This window comes from Rousettus aegyptiacus, unplaced genomic scaffold, assembly GCF_014176215.1.
Source record: "Rousettus aegyptiacus isolate mRouAeg1 unplaced genomic scaffold, mRouAeg1.p scaffold_m13_p_2, whole genome shotgun sequence".
NCBI classification, from domain to species: Eukaryota; Metazoa; Chordata; class Mammalia; order Chiroptera; family Pteropodidae; genus Rousettus; species Rousettus aegyptiacus.
The window spans coordinates 162,106,917-162,134,290 of NW_023416295.1; the positions used below are offsets into that span (position 1 = coordinate 162,106,917).

At 40.3% G+C, this 27,374-nt stretch overlaps 1 protein-coding gene across 3 annotated transcripts in view; it reads right to left on the reverse strand.

Annotated features, from left to right (window-relative positions):
- GNPTAB (N-acetylglucosamine-1-phosphate transferase subunits alpha and beta) overlaps positions 1-26,866 on the reverse strand; it is a 58,070-nt gene extending 31,204 nt beyond the window's left edge. The window contains exons 1-5 of one of the 3 annotated variants that reach the window (XM_016127047.2): positions 26,584-26,866; positions 11,666-11,751; positions 4,991-5,110; positions 3,870-3,911; positions 1,636-1,841 (exon numbers count right to left, since the gene is read on the reverse strand). In XM_016127047.2, coding sequence (XP_015982533.2) covers positions 1,636-1,841; positions 3,870-3,911; positions 4,991-5,110; positions 11,666-11,751; positions 26,584-26,700 — 571 coding nt within the window. In that variant the 5' untranslated portion in view covers positions 26,701-26,866. Of the gene's footprint in view, positions 1-1,635; positions 1,842-3,869; positions 3,912-4,990; positions 5,111-11,665; positions 11,752-12,978; positions 13,128-26,583 lie in introns of those variants that run through there. The other 2 variants (XM_036237360.1, XM_036237359.1) reach the window with 2 other exon arrangements.
- Between the last annotated feature and the right edge of the window lie 508 nt (positions 26,867-27,374).

Consider the following 27,374-nt stretch of genomic DNA (forward strand, 5'->3'; position numbering starts at 1 on the left):
GACTATAGTTTAATAGATTTTACTTACATCAAAATTTACAATCTATTAAGTCTTTGCTATGTTATAAAATTAGTAGAGGAACACTCAAGATTCCCTCCATAGACGTTACAACTGAGTTATAATTATTAACATGTCATTCCTTTTTCTTTTTAGATGAAATGTACCTTAAGTTAAGGAAACCTTAATTTAACAAATAAAGCTAAATTTAGCCAAACAATATATCAGATAATTTGTTATAACTTGTCAAAGATTATCCCTTTACTTCCCCTATAGATTTAAAGTATAACTTAAATAGAAAAACAGAAGTTATTTACACTAAATAGTCCAGGACAGATCTATAGTGTGAAGAGGGTGATATCTATACTTGGGAAGGTTATAATTTACTTTCAAATTACAAATAATTTGTTAAGTACCAAGAAGTGAGTACTTTGGTAGATGCTGCTCAGGATACAAACTGTTGAGGGCTGAAGCTTCTGCTCAATAAAGAAATTAGATGAGAACAATATAGACTGCTGTACAATCAAAAACTAAGTTGTGAATTAGGTCACAAGCACTACAAGAATTCGGAAAAGTCAAAATACAATCACTGTGAATGTACTAGTCCAGGATCTTCACGGAGGAGACAGAACTTGAGATGGGTAGGGGAAGAACAGGAGATGAGCTAGGAGAGGAAGAGGAAAGGGAGAAGCAGCAGCACACATGTGTAAAAACACTGCCACCTTTGAGGGAATGCCAAGAGGGCAAGCAGGTAAGGATCAGTGGGCAAAATCAAAGCAATTAAAGCTGAATCCTAAACACCGGGAAAAGGAGTTTGTAACTGTGAATTGATAAAACAGAGTTTTCTAATTTTTTACAGTTGTGAGTTGGACAGATTGGAGAAGAAATTTACAGAGCAGCTAGGTGTCTATGACTGGCGTCTATGTGAAGGAATTCAGTCTAGAGTAAAAGAAATGAGGTGAGTAGTGTAAGACTCTATGAATCATCCACACACAAAAAAAAAAAAACCAAAAGTGAGTAATAGGATAAGGTTAATTATTAGTTGTTAGAGGTAAAAAGAAAGAAAGAGCCAAAGATTTACATTACAAATGTTAAAACACACAGAGCCTCCAAGTAGAGAGGTTTGGTGCAGAGAAACGAGGGGAGACCAGAGGCTAAGGAGGAATAGGCATGGTTCATGGTTCAGAGGCCAAGTGGGAGGAGGGGATCTCTCAGGATGAGGGTGCAGTTTTATGGAAGGAATTACAATTTTAACTCTATTTGGTTAAATCAATTATATAACCAGATGTTTCAATGTTCCAGGTATGTTCTGTCCAAACTGCAGAAAATAACACCAGTGAAGAGTTATATGGTTTAAAAAAAAATTTTTTTAAACCTTCCAGAATAACTAAGAGCAAGACAGTAAGGTATATGTGGGAGTACCAGGTTTAAGGCCCTGACCCAAGCACGGAAAGCATGTGTATTACACGTGTACCTCTGAGGTTAGGGCTGAGATACAATGTCAGCTCCTTTGCTTCTCTTTTTATTTCTTTGAAACTGAATTTCTTTAAAATTGACTCGTTTCTGCTCCATTCTTAATTTTGTTATTCAAACATCCAATGATTACATGATTTTCAAATACCCACAAGAAGATCTTACCATTCTTGGTACTGTCGAAAACAACTACCGAAACATTAGTAGAAGGGTTTTTTGGTTTTGCAACATTGAATATGTCACTAGCAGAATGAAAAGAAGGATAAAGAGATGGCAGGTCCTTCAGCGTGATGTTGGGCGGCAGGGCTGGGTCCAGGACGAGCATTGGCACCTTAATGCAGTGTGTCAGCAAACATTCCAACTGCTTCTCACTGAAAGAAACACCAACATGCTCACAACTGCACTCCTGAAATGTTACTCGACACTAAGAAGATTGTTGGTACTACTGAACTTTCCAGATGTTTTCTACACCCTATAAAAATCATGATATTTTAATAAACAAAGACTTTTATCTCAAGAATATAAAAATTTAGTAAGTTAACAAGTATGATACATAAAATTATTAAACAAGTACCAGTTTAAAGAGAGCTTCCAAATTTCTACTAACAACATTGTCTCCAAACTTTATTAACTCCAAGTTGCACTGAAAAGTAAGCATTTCATCACTATCATTTCAAAGGTTAATCATATCTCCAGTGAAGCCCATTAGGCCGATCAGGAAGTAGATAAATTCTGGTTGACAGAGTGTCATCATACCAGATACAATTTACCAATTCCAATTAGAATGCAATTTAATATATTGGATGTGACGTCACACTGATGCAAACAAAAGCATATGTGACGAGGTTCTAAGATGATTTTCTATGAAGTATTTCGATCTACACATAATAAATACCTAGAATAAACTTATTACCTAAGTAAATGAATGGGTAAAGAACATGGCTAGAGAATTCACAAAGTGGGAGCTATGACAGGCTGAACAATATATAAAATGGACCAATCTCATGAATAATCAAAGAAATAAAAAAGAAAACAATGAGGGATCACCTTTTGCTTACTAAATTAGCTCCCTCAATAAATGATGACTCAATGTTAGTGCAAGTACAGTAAACATATTCTCAAAAACTGCTGGTGTGACCCTTAATGGGTGTTTGCCATTTCCTCTTGGGAAAAGCAATGGGGTAATACATACACATAGTATAAAAACATACATATGCTTCTTCCTCAGTAGTTTACTTCCATGAATCTAGTCCGAGTAGGAGAAGAGAAACAAACAGGAAAAACAAACAAACCCATGCAAAGAAAATGTCACAGATCCAAATAAAATATGACAAAGTATTGACAATAAAGAAAATACAAGAAGTGCCTAACATTTAGTAAATTATAGAACAGCTACTTTGTGGACTATTATACTACTATTGAAATTTAAAAGTGAGAAGCATAAAGATAATTTATCAACAAAGAAATGTGTATGATGATATAAAATTTTAAAAACAGAATAGGTTACAAAATTGCACACGGATTATAACTATTAGAACATGCGTGAAAAGGGAATAATAAAATAGTTATAGTTGTTGAATGAGGACCATAATTCTGTATTTGTTCTTTTCACTTCCTCTCAATCCTTCTGTAACACTGCACCATTACTTTAAACAATTTAAAAGGCATTTATAAGTAACAAAATTAATGGTGGTATATATCAATAAATATATATAATTAACATAAAGAGATGATTCAAAAGGTACTTCCGAATCTCTAAATTCCTCAGAATTGTTTCTATGAGGAACTCTTCTAATTTAAGTCTAATGGTTAAGTGGAGAAAGTAGTAATTAAGAGACTTCCACTTCTCAGTGAAACGGTCTTGTTTTAAGAACCTATCAAGAATCAGGAATGATTCAAATCAAGATAAGTATATCTGATTCCTGCCATTGGGCTAAATTCCCTATCCAAGTTTTCAAATATAAGACATACAACTTTGACAGCTTTTAAATATAAGAAAATACATATTGAACACATAATTAAATAATGGATATAAATTCTATAAATGAAAACACTGGGTGTAAGTTAAGAGTTTAAGTGAACCAAGAGCACAGTACACTAAGACAGATTAATGGGAATGACAGAGGAAAAAACCTTTCTAGCGCTTCCAAGAAACAATAAAGCTTTGGTTCGCTACAACCCAAACCACCAGAGTTCTCAATTAATTATGCCTTTGGCACTGCAAAATTTCCCATCTAATGGATTCACTTAATTTGGGGGTCAAAACTAGCCAAAGAGGGACTGAACAGAAGAAATAGTAAATACAAAATACTGTGTTTCCAACGAAAACAAGTGAGAACCCAGAAGTTCCACTTCGATCCTTCAATTTTTATTCCTGAGAGGAAAATTAAACTTCTTACCTCTTCTTAGTTGGTTCTGTTGTGTTCTTCCCAAGGATTTCTCTAATAAAAGCAAATATATTTCGTTACATATGCATGAACTAGTGCTGGCCCTAAAAGTGAGTAAGAGATGACTTATGACACTGATCTTCTGGTTACTCCACTGGCACTAACTAGTTGGTCAGGAAGTAGTACAATGCTTATAACACTTAATGGGCATAATAAATTATATGTTTCAATGAAATGTGACCAACAAATATTATCAGGCACCTCCCACAGTAATTAAGTCAGTTTACTTAAAATATAAGCTTTTACGTTTTACTAGTGAAATGTGGTACCGGGCTGTCAAGGTCATTTTCACGCTGGGAAGGTCTTATATTCTCTAACATGGAAGGAGACCATTTGTTGCAGAATAACATGGCCAACAACACACAACTGGGGGGCAACTATAACACTCACAAAGAAGTGAGCGGGGAAATTCTCCGCAAATACTCCCAAGGAACCGGAGGGGAAGTTTACATCAGCCAGGTCCCTAGCTCTGAAGCCTCACCAGAAGCCTACTGTACCTTTCTCAGATAAATTAAATAAAAGGATCGAAATTCTGCATTAAGAAAAAAATTTACCAAAGTTTCTAGTTCCACAGAGTACTATTTGATATTAAAAGGGTTTAGCAAAGGGAATATACCTTTTAGTGCCTTTATCAAGTGGAAAAAATAATTTCAGTCTATCAGCCTGTTTTTTTTTTCAAGAGAATAAACCACCTTACTATACAGCTATTTTGCATAATAAAATCTTACTTTTCGAGGCTATCAATGTGGGACTCAAACTGAGCTAGAAGCCTAGAGCACCTTGGAGGCTCCTCCACCTTTAGGCTCCTCAAGACCAAGGAAGACATCACTGGAGTGTCATGCACTAAAATGGCCACCTACCAAAGTGAGGCCAGGATCTTGCCAAAGTGGCCGAGTCCTTTTTTGGTACCCAGAAACAAGGGTCAGACGTATGGCTCCCAAGATCTTGTAACAGCATGAGCTTGGGGTACAGATTCTTGTTTGGATAGCACTGTGAATGTCACCTTACCCTTCTGAACTGTACTTGTACCTGTAGAGCTTTTGGTGTTCTGCTTTTTAAAATATGAGTTTTACCTCATTGCTTTCTGCTCCTCTTCCATTTGTTCTCTGACTTGCTGTAGTTCCCTCAGTAGGTCAAGATCTGTGCCATTCACCCAGGTGTAAACCACGTCAATGGGCATGGGAAGACAGAGCCTAGGGTAAAACAAGTCCTCCAGCTCAGACGCATTTTTCCAATATATTTGGGAATAAGAGTAAAACAGGGTTTAAACTTAAGAGGTTATGAAAAAAATCAATGAAAAGGTAATCCCACCACATTTAAGACCGTGGAGATCTTAGAAGCTCACTTTAAACTGTTACGTTCTCAGTTTTGTAAAAATGGGGAGACTGGGATACAAATGCAGCCAAACATGGAAAAAAATATTAGAAGCTCAAACTAAATTATTTTTAAAAAGTTAGCAAGCAGTCCACAACAAAGATCTAGCCCGATTTACTGCGGCGGCCTTCCTGTTCTCTGCTGTCCCCCCCGTCCAATTCCTCCTAATCCTCCTGGTTCTGCTCTTTGTTTTAATAGCACTTATCACCTGACACATTAAATAATCGACTTGTTATGTACTGGTAATTATGTGTCCCTCCCCTAGAGTGCAAGCTCCAAGAAGACAGAAAACTTCCGTTTGTTCCCTGAAGTACCCAACAAATCAGAAGAGTGCCCGGCACATCGGAGCTCAGCATCTGCTGAGTGAGTCAGTGGTTTCTGTGACACACTAGCGCAGAATTTCCCGAGCCTGCTCTATTTTTCCCTTGCCATCTTCAAAATAAGAGGTCAGGCAGGCTTTTAATTAAGTATCCTGTCTGAGCCTAATTTTAGTGTTTTCGTTCAGGTTTTACCCCTTTCATCGACTTACCAAAATCCCACCCGTCTTTCAGGGCTCCATCCATACCCATCCACGACACAGGAGCTCACAGCGACACAAAACACAATACATACTGTGGGTGGTTCTGTTTAAAGGTGGGTCTATTCCTAGAAACGGTACAGTTTTTTTGTTTGTTTGTGTTTTTTTCTTTAGGCCAAGGACCAAAGCTTTCCCTCCTTTGGTCTTCCTCACGGGCCAGGCACAGGGCAGCAGGAAGGGCTCCAAAGTGTAACCGAAACATCACATCTTTGCTTTTGGCTGCAGTTATCTCACTCAGTGCAGGGTTAATTATCACATGGGAAAATAAATGTGGTTTGGTGTTTCAATCTTTCCAATTATGGAAGGAAATGTTTAAATAGTAGAAGTGACAACCACTTCTGGCTTAAGAGAAGCAGGTGCGATGATAGGAGGAGTGTTTCCTCATTCACTGAATAAGTATTTTATGGGCACTTTGTGTAAGGCAGTGTTCTAGATGCTGGGGACTCGGCGGGAAATAAAACAAAACCAAAATCTGTCCCGTCATAGAGCTTACACTCTAGAAAGGCGAAGGCAGAAAATAAACCAAATAAAGTCAAATGATGTTCAACATTCTTATGGAGAAAATAAAGCAGGGGATATGAAGTATGTCTATGTGGGAGGTCAGTGTTAAGTAAGGAAATTAGCAATGGCCTCACTGGAAAGTGGCATTCCAGTAAAGATGTGAAGGAAGTGAGGAAGCAAGCCACATGGGTAGCTTGGGGAAGAATGGTCCAAAGAACCGGAACACCCTATGCAAATGCCCTGAGGCAGACACTTATCTGGCACAGTCAAGGAACTGAAGCTGGTGTGGCAGAGATAACGGGAGCAAAGGGAAGAGCACAGGAGAGGTGGAGTTAACGAGGTAACAGGGGACCCGGAGCTTCAGGAGGAAAATGAAGAATCACCTCATAATCAGGTATCTGTGATCACTGAGCATCTACCGACCCTCCTGTCAAGATTCACCACTGCCTGCAGAATAAAATCTAAACTCCTTCATAATCTATACCTCATGTTCTAGACATTCCAACTGTATACCCTTACCCAAACAGGGTAAGAACGTGTAGGCTCTTGTGCCTTTGGACATGGTTCCCCTCTGCCTGCAATATCCTTTCTTTCGCGCTCCTGTCAACGACGTCCTCCTTCCCCAATGACCCCTTCCCTCAGTTCTCACAAATAGAACGTACTGCTTAACATGCAGCTTCTACTGTGCTTTGTATTCTAAGGAAGGCTTGGCACACTGTGCTGGACTACTTTTTTACGCATGTCTATCTTCCAGAGATAGGAGTATCTCTAGGGCAGAAATGTTATCATGCCCTGCTTCATGAATTATTTCTTCTCTTTCCTTTATCTTTAGTCTCTCTCTTCTTACAGTAATGGTGTGCAAAAGCATCCTCATCTAGGTTTTTTCTGCACTTATCTATATTGATGGTTCTCAAACGTTAGCAGGTATCAGAATCACATGTAGGACTTGTAAAAGATGGCTGGGCTCCATCCCCACAATCTGATTCATTAGGTCTGGACTAGGACCCCAGAATTTGCATTTCTAACAACTTCCCATGTAATGCCTATGCTGCTGGTCAAAAAATTCACTTTGAGAGCTGTTGATTTATATATAGGTTATAATTCACATTTTTAAGGTTAAAAAAAAAAAAAGCCTCCCCCAGTAAAATGCCAGTTCTATGAGGGGTTAAAGAGTTCCTCCTATTTAACACATGCCTAGGAATAGTGCCTGGTCCATAAGTGGGGTTTAATATACACTTGTTGGTAAATAAACCAGTAGTTCACTCCCTCGACATGTACACTAGTCTTTTCCATTAAAAAAAAAAAAAAAAAAAGACATTACCCTCATGTAAATTACCCAAGGTCATTTCACTCCCAACTTCTCAGGTGGTCTATGCTCAGACTGAAAATTGATTTGAAAAAACTGCTTAAGTGATATATTTTTAAAAGGTTAAAAAAAGAATTACACGTTCCAAAACTTCTGCTATTAAAGGTTTTTAAATAGAATCAAGAGATATCCATACATATTCAGCTGAGGAAAACAATGTAAGTATATAATGCATTTATGTACCGGTTCTTCTAACAAAGCTGTATTATATGACCGATTTAATCCTCTGGTGTCAAACTAACACCCCTAAGGAAATCATGTGATGTGTGACCTGCTCCAGGTCAGTGAGTCAGTTGTTTGTCTAAGATCATGGTCACAGTAAGTTGGAGTCTTTTGTTCTAACCACGAGACCACTATCTTAGTTCCCAAATGAGATGGAAGCCTCTATCACAGAACCAAAGACTATATAAGTCACCTATGACTCAGAACCAAAGCTGCGGTGACAGTGATACAACTTTTCATCAGTATGGCTTAAATGAATATAAAGGCACTTAACAGTCTCTTGGTTCTATAGTCTCTATGCTCTATAAAGTACGTAAGAAAACTTAGAACTTAAATAGTATCTTAGAATGAAAGGGTTGGAAGAGAGATTTTACTCTTAATACTACCTCATGATTAGCAGCCATAGGCAATTTATATATTCACTTGATACTGACAATAGTGACATGATTTTTTTTTTCATTCAGGGCAAATAACAATAAAAAGAAAAACTAGCAAAACAATGAAAACTTCCTATAAACATTATGGTGTTTTAAAATACATTACAACATGTGATATGTTATGTATGATCCATTTACTTGTCATCGTCAAAATCAGGCAATTCTGAAATATCCCTGCATAAAAATTAAACTACATTGTAATGCAAGCTTAATTTGAGGAGAAATATTTAACACACAGACAATAGTTTAGTGGTTACCAGAGGGAAAAGCGGGAAAGGGGAAGGCAGACAAAGGCAAATGGAGTCAAAATATGGTGACAGATCTGACGGTGGTGAACACAAAATGCAATATACAGATGATGTATTATTGAACTGTACACTTGAAACCTATATAATTTTATTAACCAATGTCACCCCCTAAAAATTTAATTTTATAAAATTCTTCAAAAAGAGGACAAGAGTATTTGATTAAAACTGCTGACCTCAAATCTAGATTTTCTAAGCTAGATCTCCTTCTACGTTTCAAAGGCCCTCAAGGCAGATTTTTATACAACTGCACCATCAGCATCTAGTACAGCATAAGGCACAGTAGGTTGAGCAGATAATAAATATATGAGTGAAAAATAGATAACCCATTTTGATCTTTTTTTTTTTTTTAGGAAAAGTATTATTAAAGTAAAGATTGGAAAAGTAGGCAAATTGTATTTCATTAGGAATCTGTTAGTGTAACAGTTCTCAAAGTGTGGTCACCAGACCGGCCACTTGAGTATCACCAGTGAACCTGTTAGAAATGAAAATTCTCTGAGCCCCTTTGAACCTACAGACTAAGAAATACTGGGAGTAGGGAGAAACTTTATTTTCTCAAGCCTTCCATGGGATCCTGGTTCACACTGAAGTTTGAGAACTGCTATGGTAAGGAAATGGTTCCCAAACTTTTTAGTCTCCAGACCCTCTGCACTCTTAAAAATTATTAAAGACCCCAAAAAGCTTTGGTATATAGGTTATAACTATCCACATTTGCCATATTGGAAAATAAAAGACCTTTTAAAAATACTAATTCATTTAAAAATAATAAACCCCTTCACATGTTAACTATTTATATGAATAACTTTTTTAATGAAAATAACGATATTTTCCAAATATCGTTAAATACAGGACTGCTTTGTTCACTGTCAAGAAAATACCTGCCAAATAACCAAGCCTAAGTAACCATACTTGAATCTGTCCTTTCAAGGTATAACAATGGTGTTCCGTGAAACAGAAGAGCCAGCTAGTAGTACAGGTTATAACTCAGATAATCACACAGGGCTTTTTCCTCAAGACCGTCACCAAGCAGTCAGATGTTTTATGTGTGCTTCTTATTTCATCACAAAGACATAAAAAAAAAAAAAACAAAATGTTTACTCAAAGGGTCAAGATATTATTAAAGCAATAATGTTTGCTGCTTTATCATGAACTTTTTAAGGTGAAACTAGCTTTTTTTCTTCCCCCTGCAAAAAAGTGGTGGTGAAGAATACAATGACTCACGTTCAGGTGTGGCAATTTTACCCACCACTGCTTTTACACCATCAGTGCAAATGTCAACACAGTAAAAAAGGGTAATAACACCTTAGTATTTTAATAAAAAACAGTTTTGATTTCACAGTCCCCCGGAGTCTTCAAGACTGTTATTTTAAGAGCTCCTAAGACCTAGTTTCCCTACTTTGCTAATTATTTGCTTGTAAGCTACCTCCCATTCTAGACGATGAAATCCTTCACAGCAGATCGTAATATCTCAGGCTCTAAAATAGAGTAAAACTCAAAGATCCCATCTTTGCTGAAGGAGCAAATTCAGGGATGGCATTCATACATAGGGTGCCTTAAGGATCAAAGCAAAGAGTAAAGTTTTAGGTCAATTCAAGGAATCCCATAACCCTTCTTCACTGAGTTAGTCAGGACTATAATAATCAATACATCTAATTAGCACAGTTATTTTTAAAACTACTCACTTGATAGAAATCACATAAGCACTTATAAAAAGTGAATAAAGGGACAAGAAAGTGCTTCCAAGTGGGGGACAAGGGCTCCAGAAGAGTCGGTGATATAGGTTCTCAAAAAACTGTCAAGGTGTGTCAATTGACACCTATTATTACTTACTGTTTCATTAGGTTTTCTGGTTCAGTGAGAGTAGAGGGAAAAATTTATGAGACTTCTCCTCAGGGAAAAATGACAGTAAAAGTTTCCATGTACGGCCTGACATTTAAACCAAGGTCTTTTGTGAGGTTAACTACCTTAGTAGCTACCCCATGTTCATTGTGGTCTTCTCTTGCTCCTTGCCCTATAGTGACTGGCTGTGAGCCATTACAATGAAAAGGAGAATCAACAGAGACTGCATAAAGTGAATAAATCAAAAAAGAGAAAACTTTATTTATTTTTTAAAGTTAGAATGATAATCACCAGAGGAATCCAAAACAAAAATCCATTAAGTGGTTCCTCTGGGTGAGGGGAAATTCGGACTGGAAGAGAGAGAATTTACTTTTTATTTTTCTGTAATGCTTGAACTATTTTCACCACGTACATTGCTTTTATACTATAAAAGAATATAAGGAATAGTTTTATAGACAAAAACTGAAAAGAGCCTGTGTGATTCATTTTAGCTGCAAGAAGGGAAGGAAGATGCTGGAAAGATTGCTTCTGTTCCGAGGTCTGTCTTGTGAGGGAAGAAAACTCTCCAAGGAAAAGAAGTGTTGATGACAGCATTCAAAATGGCTACGCCAAGAAGTTTGGCCTTAAGGAGCAAAAGACACAACCTGTGAGGTTGTTTGTTCCTTCCTACAGCAAGGCAGCAAGATGTGGTGACCACAGAGACAGGTGAGGGTCCAGGAGTGGTAGCCATCATAGGGATAGCCCTGGTTAACAGAGTGATGTCAACCGAAGAATACTGGCCAGAGCTCAGAAGTGGCTGCAGAGTAAGCCGCCCAGTTTCCTCATTCTACAGGGGGATGAAATGACCTTTATGTCACAGAACTGGGGCAAAGATAAAATGAGACCATGTAACTTAGAGTACTCAATAAAGTGCAAGGCAAGATTACTCTTTGGGAGTCAGATTTTCCATCTGTAAAACTTGAAGACGGACTACAAGGTTCCCCTTAGATGGAAGTAGTCTTGAACGACTTAAGCCACAGCTACAACTTGGAAAGCTCCCTTCAACTGCTATATTTAAAGCCTGGGTGATTTCATGACTCATCACTTAAGTCCAAATAAATTCCTCTCCAAAACTGATCTCTTCTCACCGATTTTGAAAGGACTTTCCAGCAATATTGTCTCTGTAGGAATCAAACAAAACATGGTATTGATCCCGGCTCCATTCCAGAACCACCTAGGAAAAAAAAAGAAAAGAAAAAAATAATGTTTCATTTGCATTACATACTAAGAGTAATATTTCATTGTAATTTCATTAAGAATTATTAAAGGAACAAGTAAAACAATCAAAATTCATCTACTCAGTGCCTGTTATCTCTCAGACACTGTACCCAATCCAGATGAATAAGCTATAATATAAGGACAGTTATACAGATATATAAATAAAAGCGAAATAGTTTTAGCCTGTGGAAGGGGGAGTGGAATCAAAGAGATTTAAAGGGATGCCGTATGAGAACTAGGTATTGGAGAATGAGTTCACCAGGTAGGAGAAAGGGACAGTGCCAGAAGAGCATGTTCAAAAGTTAAGAACCAGCAAGGACAAGTTGTTTGAGGGCAACCGTGCAGTTGGCTTTGGATGGAGCACAGTGAGTAACAGGAGAGAAACGCTGCTGGGAGAGGAGGATGGGCCCTGACTGGGATGTGTCTGTCTTCCATGCCACGGGAAGCAGAGGTACTGAAGAATTTTAAGGCAGCTACACGATCCTTCCGAAACTTGAGAAAGACTCTCCTCACAGCACAGAACATAAGCTAAAGCAGAAGAGACGGACAAGATATGGGGATGATGACAACCTTACTACCTAGGAGGTTTCGGCTGATGACCTTGCTAAATATTTCAGGAGAAAACACAGGGGTTTAGATAGGAGCCTCCTCATGCCTGCATCCCAGATCTATAAACCTACCCACACATATGCCCCATTTTCTTCTTCGCTCCCTTTACCATGGAGGAAGTGTCCCTCCTTCTTGCAAACGTCCCATCTCTGGCCATTTACTCTGGATTGTATCAACTCATCTTCTTAAGACTTTGCCTCTTTTCTCTTTTCCTCTCAATAGGATTATTCCCATCAGCATACAAACATATTCCAGCATCTCGGAAAAATGTTCACTTCACAACTTGCTCCAGCTAGTCCCTCTACTCTAAATTCTGTCTCTTCGGGCAAACGTCTTTCGAGAGTCACCTCTCACTCTTCAATTCACCCTTCAGCCCACTGCAGTATTACTTCTCTCTCACCACCTTCGTGGCTTAACAAGGCCACCAGGTCAAATCCAGTGACATCTTCCTGATCTCTATCTTACTCAACTGGTAGTGGTTGCCCAGTTCCTCCTTACTGAATCACTCTCTTGGTTTTCTCCCATCGCTCTGATGAATCCTTTTCAATCTCCTTTTCATCCTCTTCTCTCTGACCTTTAAATCTGTCCTTTCATTCTCTTCCTCTTCCTGGAACGCCCTCCTTCCTGCCAAGGCTCCTTCCAGCTTCCCATTCCGCCAATGCTAAGATGTGGCCCTGCTCCATCGAGATGGCTGGGGGAAATTCCAGTCACTGAGGTTTCATTCTGGCCAGCAGAAAGAAGAGAAAGTGAAAGACATGCTCCTCCTTTAAGGAGGCTTCTTGGAAGCTGCACTTGTTTTCATTAGCCAGACGGTAGTCACATGACCACATCTGGTTGACCTAGGGCTCATTAGCCAGACGGTAGTCACATGACCACATCTGGTTGACCTAGGGCTCATTAGCCAGACAGTAGTCACATGACCACATCTGGTTGACCTAGGGCTCAGCTACACTTGCTCACTTCTTTTCGTGGCATTTAGGTTTTTCAAGACCTGGCCTCTGCCTACCTTACCACCTCACTTCACTCGCATACTCCATAAACATCACAAATTCAACTAATAATTCTTCCACTCAATGTATTGATTTAAAAACAACTGATTTAAAATGTATTGATTTCAAAACTGAGGGTCTAATGTGCCTTGTACTAGGCTTACAAAGAGAAATGAGCTAAGTTCCCTGACTTTAAGAAACTACAGCCATTTATCATTAGTAGAGGTTTACTGGTGGCTATAGCAGCACTGAAGGAACACTCAACTCTCCCTCGGAAGACACATCAAAAAGACTTTCCTGAAGAAGCAGTGTTGGCAGATTCTTAAAAGATAAACAGGAGTCTGTCAGCAGTTCAGCTGCAGAACGGGGGGTGTCAGAGGGTTTGCTACTAGATTAGATAGGGGAGTGAGGAAAGGAAGAGAATCAAGAGTGAGCACTAGGTTTTCAGTATATCTAATATGAGTGACTGAAGAGACAGTGGGACCACCTAATGACATAGAAGGAACAGGTGTAGTGGGGATGAAAGCTGGTGGGAGTCAAGGGTCCCATTTTAGTTATGGTACATTTGCGGTTATACATGTATATGACTGGCCTCTCCACTGGACCACAAATTCCTGGAGGAGGGGGAATGAGCTCTACCTTTAATAACAGACATAGCATCAAACCCAATGCAGGCACATAGCCGTCACCTTTACTAAATATATATTATCATTTTTAATAACATGATTGTATCAATTAGTATCAACTTATTGAGCTCAAATAGAAGTGATTCTCCATCAATATCCCTGTACTCAGAAGGTGGGGAGGAACATAAAAGAGCATACTTCACAAACGGCTGAGAAATGCTGACATGCTACATGTTGACATAACGTGTCTTCCTTCATCAGATAAAACAATCTCACCATCTCCAAACCACTCTGGTATATGAGAAAGAACGACAAGAGCAAGAGACTCAAATAACACAACAGAAACATTCCTCCTCATCCAGAATTCTGCACACTTAGCTCTCAGGGGAGGTAGCTGGGCTGTAACTCAGAGGACGCAGGTTTTCATCTCCACTCTATCACTTTTATGCATGATCTTGGGCAAGTTATTTAGTCTCAGTTCTGTATAATGAAAGAGCTCTGATCAAATCATCTCTGCAATCCCTTCCAGTCCTAAAAGTATAGGACTAAAGGAGGTGTAGAGCTGTGTGGGTAACACTGTGTAAATGGTGCAGTTTCTTTTCTGGGCCCACCTGTCAACTCCATTAGGACATCAAGTCTCTTCCCCTCTTCAGCCTCCTCTGGGTCTCTTGTCCCTGGCCCTAACCTCATCAACACTTAAACTTGATTATCTTCCATCGTAACCATTTCCCCTTCCTGCTTACATCAACTATCTACTAGACCCTGTTATGGAAATCTTGCCAAACTTTTTTTTTTTTAAGTGAATTAGTAATGTGCTATGTGAGGGATCAAATAACATTTATCTAAAGGTTAATGGCAGATCATTTGTTTAATACTACCCAGGATGGAAAAAGGCAGAAATTTGAATGCACGATTATCAAATTACTTATTCTGGGGTAAGCCATAAAAATATAACTAACTTCCAAATGACAGAAAAACCAAAAACACATAAACTCATAATTAGATCTATTTTCAGCCATTCTTAGCAATAAACAAAAGACCAGTGGAGAAGTTAGAGAAACACTTAAAAAGTCAAGTCTCTTCTTCCACAAAGCCTTTCCATATTCTTCAGCCCAATTCAAATGCTTCCTTTTCAGAACTCTGAGTAATTTTTATCCCTTATCACTTACTTGGAAATCAGTTACCCACCTTGTGACATTTCTTGCCTTACATCACGTAGCTTTTTTATCATTATATTTACCTTTCACCCAATGTTAGCATCCTGTCAGACCACCAGGTTACAAACTGCTTGAAGGTAGAGAATTACTTACAATGCTTTTGAGCATCAACTCACACTCAGCACATTTCACTGCATATCATATTCTTCTTAATAAATATTTTGGTTATGGCAGGAGTGACGTAAGCAAACACTGGATTTGGGGATTGGGACACATTTTGGGAGAACTTCCCAGTTCTCCTACTAGTAGCTGTGTAATCCTGGGTAAGTTACAAATTTTCTGGCCTCGATTTCCTCTACTACGAACTTAAGTGCAAAATCTATTTCATCGGTTTGCTGTGCTACTGCACTAGGACAGTGATTCTCATATGACATAGTGAGTAAAAGGTATGAAAAGTATGATGGATATACTAGAAGTCATTGGTAAACAAAGCATAGTTTCCTGAACCATCATTCTTATAATGACATTTAAAATATTATATTGGTAGTAATGCAATTTTTAATGAAGTAATATGGAAAACTGAGATAATTTTTATAGATAAAACATTGGCCTGCAAAAAATTCCTCCTTGCCATTTTGAACTATTATCCCCACCTCCACCCCCCACATACACACACCTCCTCTCTACACTATTCTCCTTCGAGTATTTACTTTTCTTTGCTACTAAGGGTTGTTTGTTGATAAAATTTAAGACACAATGAACTAAAATGCTATTTATTAAAATACTACATGAGCCCTGAAATACCTCATAATGTTTCATTAATAAGGAATTATAAAAATCATCTAAAAGTGGTTTATTGTACTAGTTAAAAATGTTAACCACTTTTAAGACTCCATTTTAATCATCATCGCATTCAAGGTATTCAAGATCAATTGTTAGTCAGTTTTTTACAAAATGGCAGCAAAGTCAGTCTTAATGTGTTGATCACAGAGAAGGGTACACACATCATGCCAAGCAATCCTCCCCACTGAACCCTCGTACCAAGGAACCTACTGTGAGGGAGGTACAAGGATGGCTCACTTTCCAAAGAGAAGCCCTGGGCCACGTGGCAGTCGGTGTGTGATGGGGCAGAGACCTGAATTAACCCAGCTCCAGACCATTTTCCTGTTTAGCTTTGTCCAGGCTCTTCAACGTCACCAGGCTGCCGCCTCTGACACTTATTTACACAGAACTGGCTTTGTCAAATACACAGCTAGAGACGTGGCCGTTCAACCAGTTCTGAAGCTGGTATGTTTGTCATCCTTAAATCAATGATCTAGAACTGCTTCCCTAGCATATTTATAAATGACCACAATCAAATAATAATTGTCTTTATCCTCGGTATTTTAAAATGTCTAATAGTCCTTAAATTGGTTCATGCACATGAACACTAAAATCATTAACCTTTTAAAATGATAAAACTAGTAGATGCTTTTATTAAAGATTTTTATGATTCCAGACGTGATCAAATTCATGCCTGCAGCAGAATAACAGTGAATGTGATACATGCCCCATAATCCTCTGTTTCAGAGGAATTCCCCAGGTAAGGAAAGGAGGAAGATAATTATTAAGAAGAGAACAGATGTATAGTGCAAAGACCATAAGATTTACAATCAGAAGACATGAGTGCAAATCTGGCACTTATCACTAATAAAATCTAGGACCCTTCTCTAGTCTCAATTTCATCTTTTGCAGAATGAGGATATTAATACCAACTATTTCCTAAGACTCTTTGATGAGTAAATGTGATGTGGAAGTAATGTAAGGCCATATAACAATACCTATATGCAAAGTGTTCACATGCCTCTTAAAGACAGCACTTATAGCGCTACAAGGTAACTGTTTAAATATGTGTCTACACCTCTGTGAGCAATTCAAAGCAAGGAATTTGACCTCTTTTTCATTTTTATTCCCAGATCCTTGCACAGTGCCTGGCACAAAATCAATAAACATTTTAGAATGAACAAATATGGCTATCATTCTTACAAGACAAACATCTTGGAACAGCTTACCACTCCATGGTTTCCCTCTAGAACTTTCTGCTTTTGGGTCCATTCCTAATTGGTCAAGGTTAAGGCTAAAGGGCTAGAATTATAGAGACAATAACAAGCTTAGACATGCAAGAATATAAAACTCTCTCTGTAAAAAGCACACGTCCCTTTCTCAATCTTCCAAGCAAAGAAATGTGATATGCTACCCTGTAAAACTTACAAAGTTGTGCTCTCTAACCTCAAGCAGTAAGAACTCTACACTGACAGAGCTTTTCATACATTGCTTATCATCAGAAGTTTATAGTGTTCATAGATAATAAAGCTTCTTCGTAAGTTTCTGAAAACAAAATCTATTTTGCACTAAGAGGTACTGAAAGAGAGACCAAGATATGTATCTTAACAATATTATTCTAAGTTTTATCTTTTCTATGAACCTTCCTCCTTTGATATCAATCAGGAAGTCAAATCTGCTCATCATCAGAAGTATTTTCTAATCACGTTTGATTAAACTCGCTCATTTTCTTTTCCTGTCTTAATCTGTTCAGTCTGTTATGGCAAAATACTACAGTCTGGGTAGCTTCTAACAACAGAAATTTATTTCTCACAGTTCTGGAGACTGGAAAGACTAAGATCAAGGCGCTGGCAGATGTGGTATCTGGTGAGATCTGGCTTCCAGGTCCAAAGACAGCTGTTTTCTCACTGTGTCACGTCACATGGTGGAAGGGGAAGGGGATGAGGGAGCAATCTGGGGTCTCATTTATAAGGGCACTAACCCCAATCATGAGGATTCCATCCTCATGACCTAATCTCCTCCCAAAGGCCTCACTTCTGATAATACCACACTGGGGATAAATAAAAAGACTTACTCAAAATCAAGCAATAAATCAGCAATACATAATGCCAGTTTCTGAAAGCAAAGACACCTTTCTTTCAGGACTTTGTACCATTATAAAAATCAATATTGAAAGCTTGCTTATTCTGAAACACTGCACTCAACGTAGTATTTTCACCTGGATTCCTACTATGCCCAACAGCCTCCTGCTACCATTCTCTTCACCTGCAATTCACCTTCCACATTACCTCTAGAGCAACTGTTCTAAACGCAGATCTAATGCATCCCTCTCTTGCTTCAAATCAATTGAATGACCCCCACTGTCTTCAGGATGAATGCAAATTTCTTAAACATCACTCAAAACTACTTTTGTTCCTAGAAGGTGATAATACTTCTCACATCCATACCTTTACACCTATGTCATCCTTCACTTAAAAGGTGAGGGGGGCTCCCCCTTCTTCCCTCAGCCATCTCCTTCAAGGTCAAGCTCAGATGTCAGCCTAAGAAACTGCCCAATACCCATGCCTATGTCTTCAACTTATCACAGTGCATTTTAAGTCTATTTGCTTGTCCATCTCCCAGTCTAGAGAGTGAATTCAAGAGCAGAAACTGAACCATCTTTATGTCTCTAGTAAGCAGTGAAGTACCTGGCCCAGAGGAAAAATCTCCAAATGAATACCTTCTGAAATTTTGGTAAAGAAGCTTTACCCAATTTAGAATTAATCAAAGACAAAAATTAAATTAATGGAATTAGGAAGAGAAGGTGTATCAAGGAAGAAAGATAACTAGAATTGAAGAAACACTTTTAGAAAGCAATTTTAAAGTGGGCAATATAGTTTTTTAGTCTGATCATAGAATGCATTTGGTAAGTGTGACTTAGTCTGTAACATTTTGAAGGATTACTTGTTTTTCCTGCTTAATTTAGTGCACATATGAATCACACTTAGGCTGACTAATCACCTGCTAAAGATACTGCATATGGATCACAAGATTAACACAATCAAAGGACAGTAAGAAATTCAAAAGATAAACCGTGAATATATATAACTTATTACAGATACGCTTGTTTGTTACATTTTAGAAGGAGCTAGAATAACATATGGTATTATAAGATGCTGGCTGTGTTAAATTAATAATACATTTGCTCCCTTAGCTTTCATATCAACCATAATAAAGCACACTCAGGTAAAGAAATCATTGTGAACTTTTCTGCTCTGTCTCTAAGAAAAGATTAATACACTCTTCAATGTGACCTTGGCATCACCCCAGAAGGTAGGTCTACTATTGTTGTCTTCATGCCATCATGGACAAGGGAAGAACAGTTCTGGAACGGAACACTTGGCATTTATTTAGCATTTGCTGAATACCTTGAACCATACACTATGCAAGGAGCCTTCTATACATTAGGCATCTCATTTAAACCAGCTTTCCTCATTAGGCTCGATCACAATCAATGAGCAAAAATAAGTAAGTTTTCATAAATACTCACTGAGTACCTATATGAGTTAGGATCTAGGAGAGCAAATGAACTTTCCTATCTTGCTCATTTTTACATCCCAGGATGTCAATGGAGTGTCTGGTACATAACAGAACATAAAGGCCAGATGATTTTGCCTCCTAAATCTCTCGAATCTTCCCTTCTGTCTACTTCTCTTAAACGTACTTCCACCACCCGATTCTAAGGCTCCAAACTGCCCTACAGACATTCTTGCTCCCTCTGATTCAGAGTTTCTCAACTTTGGCATGGCTGACATTTAGGTCCTGACAACTGTTTGTTGTAGGGGCTGTCCCGTGCATGGGAGGATGTTCAGCAGCACCCCTGGACACCTGGACACCGTGCCCTAGATGCCAGCCCATAATAACCCTGAATGTTATCCTATTGTTCTCAGGACAAACACCCAAATCCCAAACACCTATTCTACCCAGTGCCGGGAGCCGGGCACCACCAGCTACACCAGTCTCTCCTAGATCCACACATTTCTTGCTCTCCACCCTCCAGCCACATGGGCCTTCATTCACTTTCTCAAATGTAACCCAACTTCGAGAGATTCACAGGGGTTCCAGGGCCTGAGCACTATTAACATTTGGGGCTGGATAATCTTTGCTGTGGGGCCTGTACTATGCACTGTAGGAATCTCTGGCTTCTACCCAATATATGCCAGTAGCACCAATTCCACCCCACACCCCAATCATGACAACCCAAAATGTCTCCAAACATTGCCAAAGGCCTCTAGGGGGTAAAATCTCTCCAAGGACCTTCAGCAGACCTCCCTGTCCTCTACCTAATTTTGACCCTTCACAGATGAGCTCAAACTGCATCAAAAATGCCTCTCCTGACCCAGCCACCAAACAAGCTGGGTTCTCACTGCTGGTCTCTCCCATGACACACTTTTCTTTTATGTAGCATTTCTCACGATTGTTAATTAAGTAGTATTTAATGTCTGAATGCACAACCAGAACATAAACTCCTTGTCTGCAGGAAGGTGTCTGCTCTGTTCACTACTCTATGCCTGGGGCCTCGCACAGTGCTCAAATAAAAAATGTACTAAGTGAAAGATTTCTGTGCTCTGCCGCAGCACAGGGATGCCAAGATAAGAAAGATAACATCTTTGTGCTCAGGATGCTAAGTACGGAAATGGCAGATGCGTTTCACCTCCTGGGCAAGCTCAATTAGCTGGTGCCTGCATTGAGAAGCTGTGAGTGATATCTCCCATGACAGGAGAAGCTTGGCCAAGGAGCAAAGGAGCAAAGCTTGGGGAATCCCAGCATTTAAGACAAAAGGAACAGTGAGTGGGCAAGGAGAATTGGGAGGGTGGTCTTTGTGAAGGAAGACTGAGAATTTCCAAATGCATGGAGTGTCAGGTGCTGCAAAAAGGTCAGGTGAAGTTTTTTGTCTCACAATATGCTAAATTTCATTAACAAGATCAACAAATTAAGACCTCACGAGGAAGTCAAACCAAATACAACTATCAAAGAGATATGTGTTGAATTGTTACTCAAAGATTTATGAGGGCACATTTGAGCTATGTTTAAGAAAACTTGGTATTAATACATCCACCCAAGAACACAAGTTTCGCAGATAGAGGACGTAACAAGATGTTAAAAATGTAAACAACCCACTTTAACATCACTAGAACAAAGTTAAGGGCTAAGGGCTGCCACAGTCACAATGTCGGCATCAAGGCCAAGGAAAGGAGATAGGTTTTAACTCTAGCCAGTGTCTAGGACATCTGTTGCTCTGGCCCTTCTTTTGATAACAGCCTTGTGATTTCCCTCTGGGGAACCTCTCTCAGATCATGTGGTTCAGCTGAAACTGACAGCCTTGCTCATAACCAACTATAACTCTGGGGATGACCCAGGTGATTAGTGAGGGCACAAGGGCATCTGTTACCTGGCTAGGCAGGCCACCCTGGGTCTAGCTGACACCATGAGGAAGAGCAGCTCTTTTTTTTGCTAGGCTTACTAAAATGGTAGACCAGAAGCTGGAGTTACTGGCAACAATCTTTGTTTGGCTGGCAGTGATCTCTGTTTTGCTCCCATGTGGATAGAGCTTGCTGGAGAACTAAACCAGCAGAGGGGCAGAAGAGGGTCAAGAAGAGATATGTGATGACATCATTTGAGCACCTTGATCCAACCCTGCCAGAAGTTTCGCCCTAGATTTTTCAATTACAAGAGGCAAAAAAAACAAAAAACAAAAACCGTTTCTCTTAAGCCAGGTCTGAGTTGAGATTCCGTCATAACCAAGTGCTGCTTGCTAATATCAGCAGCGAGTTTAAACCACTAATAATTAAAAAAAAAAAAAAGGCTCCTGCCACCTTGTAAAAGTCTCAGCTTCCTCCACGATGCTTCAACCCATAATTTTCTTCCCTTCCTCAGCCTTTCTGGAAGACCGACTCCGGCATTCATTACCTGCCCCCTTGTATTGCTCCTCACGTGTGCCGCAGCCTTATCTCAGCAAAGACGGTCAAGAATGAGCTGTAATTCTTCGCATCTAACATCGCCTTCTACCATTTGGAGTACAATCCTATCCGAGGAAGAACAGGTAACTACAGATAGTCTGCGTCGAAGTAAGAAACCTCTACTGGAAATAAGCTCGAAAGGATGTTGGTTAAGATCACCCCAATTCATTCATTCATTTGGGTGCTAAGAATACAGCAGGGAATGAGACAAGGTCCCTGCTTTGACAGTCAGCAGACCCACTGAGGACTGCTGTTTATGGTGGGGCTAGAACCAGGTCACAGGCTGCTTCCCAACGCTCAGGCCAGGTCTCTTTTCGATATCACCCATTTGTTGCCTTTGGCGACACTCTCAAAATATATCTGTTCAATGAGTGAACTACTCAAACACAAACGTGATAACCAATTTCTTTCTTGGAATTGGGCTGGTTTGAGAAACTGGTCACCGAGACTGAACATAACTTGAGCTGGCCCCAGGTTTCAATCTTCTTTTTCACTGAACAGTGTCTCACTAATCCAAAATGGTGGTAGAAGCAAAAGGGAACAAGGAGGCTGGGGAAAGTTACCATCCACCACGGGCGGGCTCTGTCTGAACCTGTCTGTCTTCCTCATATAGGTTAATTTGGGGATATTTGTTTTTCACAGTTAGTGCACGTAAGGAAGAGATGTATTTTACATATAGATACAAACATAGACGCCCAGCAGTGATCTACCATCCTCTGTTCATAATCGTAAAATCAAAAAAAGCTCTCAACAGTGAAAATCTTTTTGTGTCTTATTTGGCAGTGAAACTGAACTTGACCTGAACTTATCTGGTGGCAAAACTTGACCTACACTAACTTGAAGTTATTTATAGTCTATTTTCCTCACTGAGTGTGAATAGTCATATGTTCCACTGTAAAAGAGGCTGATGTTTAATTATAAGGTAATTTAGCGGTTCCAAAACTTTCAGATAAGAGATAATGGATTTGTTTATAAATAATGTACATAAATAAATCAACTAAACCATGATGACCCTGAAATAATAAAATATTACTTCAAAAGCATATGTTTTAAAGTCTATACAATATCAACTAACAGAAGACCAATATTTAAAATCAGGACTTTCTGAGCTAAAGAGACTCTTCAGATCAAAGTCAATCTAGTGCCCTGTTTGGGGAAGTGGAAACTAGACTCCCAGAGGCCACATGACTTGCCCAGGGCAACTAGTTTACAACCAGCAAGTTCCCACCTGCTACCCTCACCCCCAGGCAACGCACTTCAGTGGACATTAGACCCCACCTCGAGGGCACTCTCTGGGGGTCTGTATCCAGCTCTGCTTTTGTTTGATCTGCAATTCCAAGGGTTCTCCAGAAAATACTTGGCTGAACTTAAGGGGAAAATAAAAAGTATTTTAAAAATATATCCCTCCCTTAACACCACTTTTCTGTCTCAAAATTTGGATGAGTGTACAAATAGCTTATCAAAACATAGCAGGCAATACCACTTATTCTAAGACGGGGAAAAGATATTAGTGAACTCACAGTTAACGATGATAAATAGAAAAGTTAAGTATGCTTTCCAAGATCAATTAGTGAAGTTATTAACAAGTTGGTAATATTAATTGTGTATTGAGTATTCTATTTCAAAAGTTTATTTCAAAATAAGGATTAAAGACATAAAACGGTTGATGATAAAAGTAGTAGCAGTAGTTACTACCATTTAATGAGAGCCTGTTAAGTGCCAGGAACTTGTATGAGTTATTTTACATATGGGTTTTATTTAGTCCTATCAAACCTGCAAGGAAGATATTCTTGTCTCTATTTTAAAGATGAGGAAGCTGAGGCTCAGAGAAGTTAGGTTTGCTTTCCAAGATCATACAAGGGACAGCCTGGGCTGCTGGAGAGACCGTAAAGAGATATACTTGAAAGTACAGCTCTGGAGCCATAAACTGACTTGGTTTGAAGCCCAGTTCTGCCTTGAACTGACTGGATTACTTGTGCAAGTGCCTCAATTTCAACACTCGTAAAATGGGTAAAATAATTCCCCATCTCATCAGGGTGATGTGAGGATTAAATGAGTCAATATATGTAAAGCAGTTCAAGAGAGTGCCCAGCACTTGGTAAGCCATATGCATTAGCTATTATCAAGATCATGAAAACTGGCAGCAGTATCCAAACCCAGATCTGCCTAATCCAGCAGCTCCTCTTTTCCACTATGCTGTACAAATTAATTACAGGCTATGAATTAGTGGCACTGAGCCAGCTGTCTCTATCTCCCATGCCACCTGTTGACACTCTTTGCCTCTCATTTCTTTTGTCTGTTCCAAACTTTAAGATCTGTGGCCATTTCAAGACTGATAAATTTTTTTTTCTTTGCAACAACATGGATGAACCTAGAGGGTATCATGCTAAGAGAAATAAGTCAGACAGAGGAAGACAAATACCATATGATCTCACTTATACATGGAATCTAAAGAACAAAATAAATGAACAAGCAACAGAAACAGACAAAGATACAAAAAACAAACTGATGGTTGCCAGATGGGAGGGAGATTGTGGGGCTAGGTGAAAGAGGTGAAAGGATTAAGAAGTACAAATTGGCAGTTACAAAATAGTCACAGGATATAAAGTATAGCATAGGGAATGCAGTCAATAATATTGTAATAATTATGTATGCATCAGGTAGGTACTAGAGTAATTGGAGAAATCACTTCATACATGATATAAATGTCTAACCACTATGCTGTACACCTAAAACTAATATAAAATAATACTGAATGTCAACTGTAATTGAAATTTTTTTCATGTTTTTATTTTTGGTAAATAAATAACCAGGTGTTGAACATATAAAATGAAAAATTCTAACAACTGATCCCTTTAACTCACCTTCACACTGCACGGGTGTTAATAAACAGCTAATTTAAATTAGTCAGGGTCATAAAAAAAAATCTATCATCAATAAGACACTTAACTATGCATAGATACATTCACTATATTGTTGCAATACATGAAACAAAGATGAAACAGCAGGTAGGGTATTCGTTACATATTCCACACTTAACGAGTCTAGGGAACTTTCTCTCCACCCTTACAAAATTTATTTTTATTAGTCCCTAGACCAAGAACTAACTACTAAAAGTGTATACCTGGAAACTATGCCATCCATAACATTCATTCATTAAACAAATATTTAGACTGCACACTGTGGCGGTACTGGTCACAGTACTTCCTGGGGCCAGGTTTACAGTAGTTAAACAGACAGTACCCTTTCTTACGGCGCTCACGATCCAGCATGGGTACAGACTTCAAGCAAATGTATACTGTGGCGTTTCTAAAACCCACTCTGTTAATTTTAAAACCTTTGCAACCTTCTGCCAATATATATAAACAAGGAAACAGATTCTAACAACTTGAAAATACGACTTTTCTCCCAGTTGCTATAGACGCTTATTTTTAGAAATGGTGTTCTCTAAAATCCCATACAGGTATGTACTCCAGTTCTGACCTCCTCACAGTCACTGTACATTTGTTTATGATAAAGACATTAGGCTGTCAAGAACAATCCAACCTAATAACTATCCAACCTAAACCAAAAGGGTTGTTTCATTGGAGAAAATGTTCAAAGTGTATATCCTAACGGGGATAAAATCTATTAAACCTGAGTATTGCCACCTCCCAAACCTGTTGCTTGGGACCCTCAGGGAAATTTACAGTGTGACAAGACTATTTTCTTGCACATTATCTAAGGGTAGATCAAGAAAGGACTAGCCTTATGTAATTTGAAGTGTAAATTATTAGCCTATCCCATGACCCAAGCAAGGGCTTGTGCTCCCTGCCTCCCAAGAGGTCCGGTGCTGGAGTCCAAGATCAGTTCGATGTTCTGGTGACGTGAAGGGGCCCTAGCCTCAGGTGATCTCGGGGCAAGAGGAAGGTGTTTGGAGCTGCCAAGAGATCTGTCACATCAATGTGTGCACATCTGCCAGCAGGGCTAACTGAGGAGGTACAGCTGTTCCAAATGACAAAGCAAAAGAGTCCCCTTGCAAATTTGGGGCCAGTACACACTCTCCTCACGGCAAATTCACATGCAAAGAAACACAAACCCCTTGGACAAAGTTCTGAGATTCTGGAAAAAACTAAATTAAGATAAAGTGCCTTTGCCAAAGGTGAAAAGATTAGAAGGGTGACAGCAGAGGAGGAAAACTGTGGGAGGGGCAAGGGATGAGAATTTAGAATTTAGGAAGAAGAAAAGACACCAACTCTGGATCCCGGGAGGGGGCTTCCCAGAGAAGACGGCCTGAGGGATGAAGTCAAATGACTTGGGGACCCTGAAGAAAGCACCTGGAGGGAAAGGAAATCAGCGCTTACCCCCTCAAACCGTCGGGAGGACGAAATCTCGACCGCAGATGCTGAAACCCGAGGCCGGGGTGACCTGGGTCCTCCGCGCCCCCGGGGAAAGGGCAGGCGCTGGGACGAGCTCCCCGAGCCGCAGGAAGGATGGGGAAGCAGGAGCCAAGGGCGCCCCGGGGCTCCGCGCGGGCAGGGTCTCGGGGCGCTGCGGGGTCGCGCGGTTCAAGGCGTCCCCGCCGAGGCTCCCGCGCCGCTACTCACCTCTCCGAACTGGAAGGCGGAGACGATGGTGACAACGACGCCCACGAAACAGACGTAGAGCCCATACCTGTGGGACAGGCAGGTATAGGTCTGTCTCTGCAGGAGCTTGAAAAGCATCCCCGCGGCCGCCGCCACGCCACGCTCCGAGCCGCCGCCTCAACGCGCCGCCATTCCGCGGCCCCGACCTGGCCGCCGCGCTCAGGTCACAACCTCCGGCCGCCGCGCATTGCCGCTCCGCGGATCGACGCCCGCTCGGCTCCGCGCCGCGGCCGCCGCTTCCGGGAGCCGGGAGCCCACGCCCTCGGCGCGACGGAGGCGGACCCGCGGCCCGCGAGGCGGCCGGCGCCGCCCCGGGCTGGCCCCGCGAGAGGCGGCGGCGGCGGCGGCGGCGCCGGCGGCGGCGGGGCCGCCAGCGCCACCTGGAGGGCGGAGGGGTAGAGCGCAGGCCTGCGCGCTCCCCGTCTGCGCGTGCGCGTGCGCGGCGCCTCTCCCGGCAGGGCGGGGGACCCGCAACCGCGCGGGACGCGCCACCGCGGGAAGCCCGGTCCCCGCAAGGGCGCTGTGCCGCAAGGTGGGAGTGTGATGCGACGAACACTTTCGTGCACAAACCCCTTTCTTCATTTATAATAATTGGAAAGTTACGGCTTTTCGCAGCGCTGAGAGGAGATGCTGCGTGGCGCTGCTTTCCTCTCTGGCGCTCCTTTCCTCCCTGGCTCTCCAGCCGTATTGCTTGAAAGAGGAAACTTGGGGGCTAAATATGTCAAAACCAAAAGTCATCCATTTATGTATTC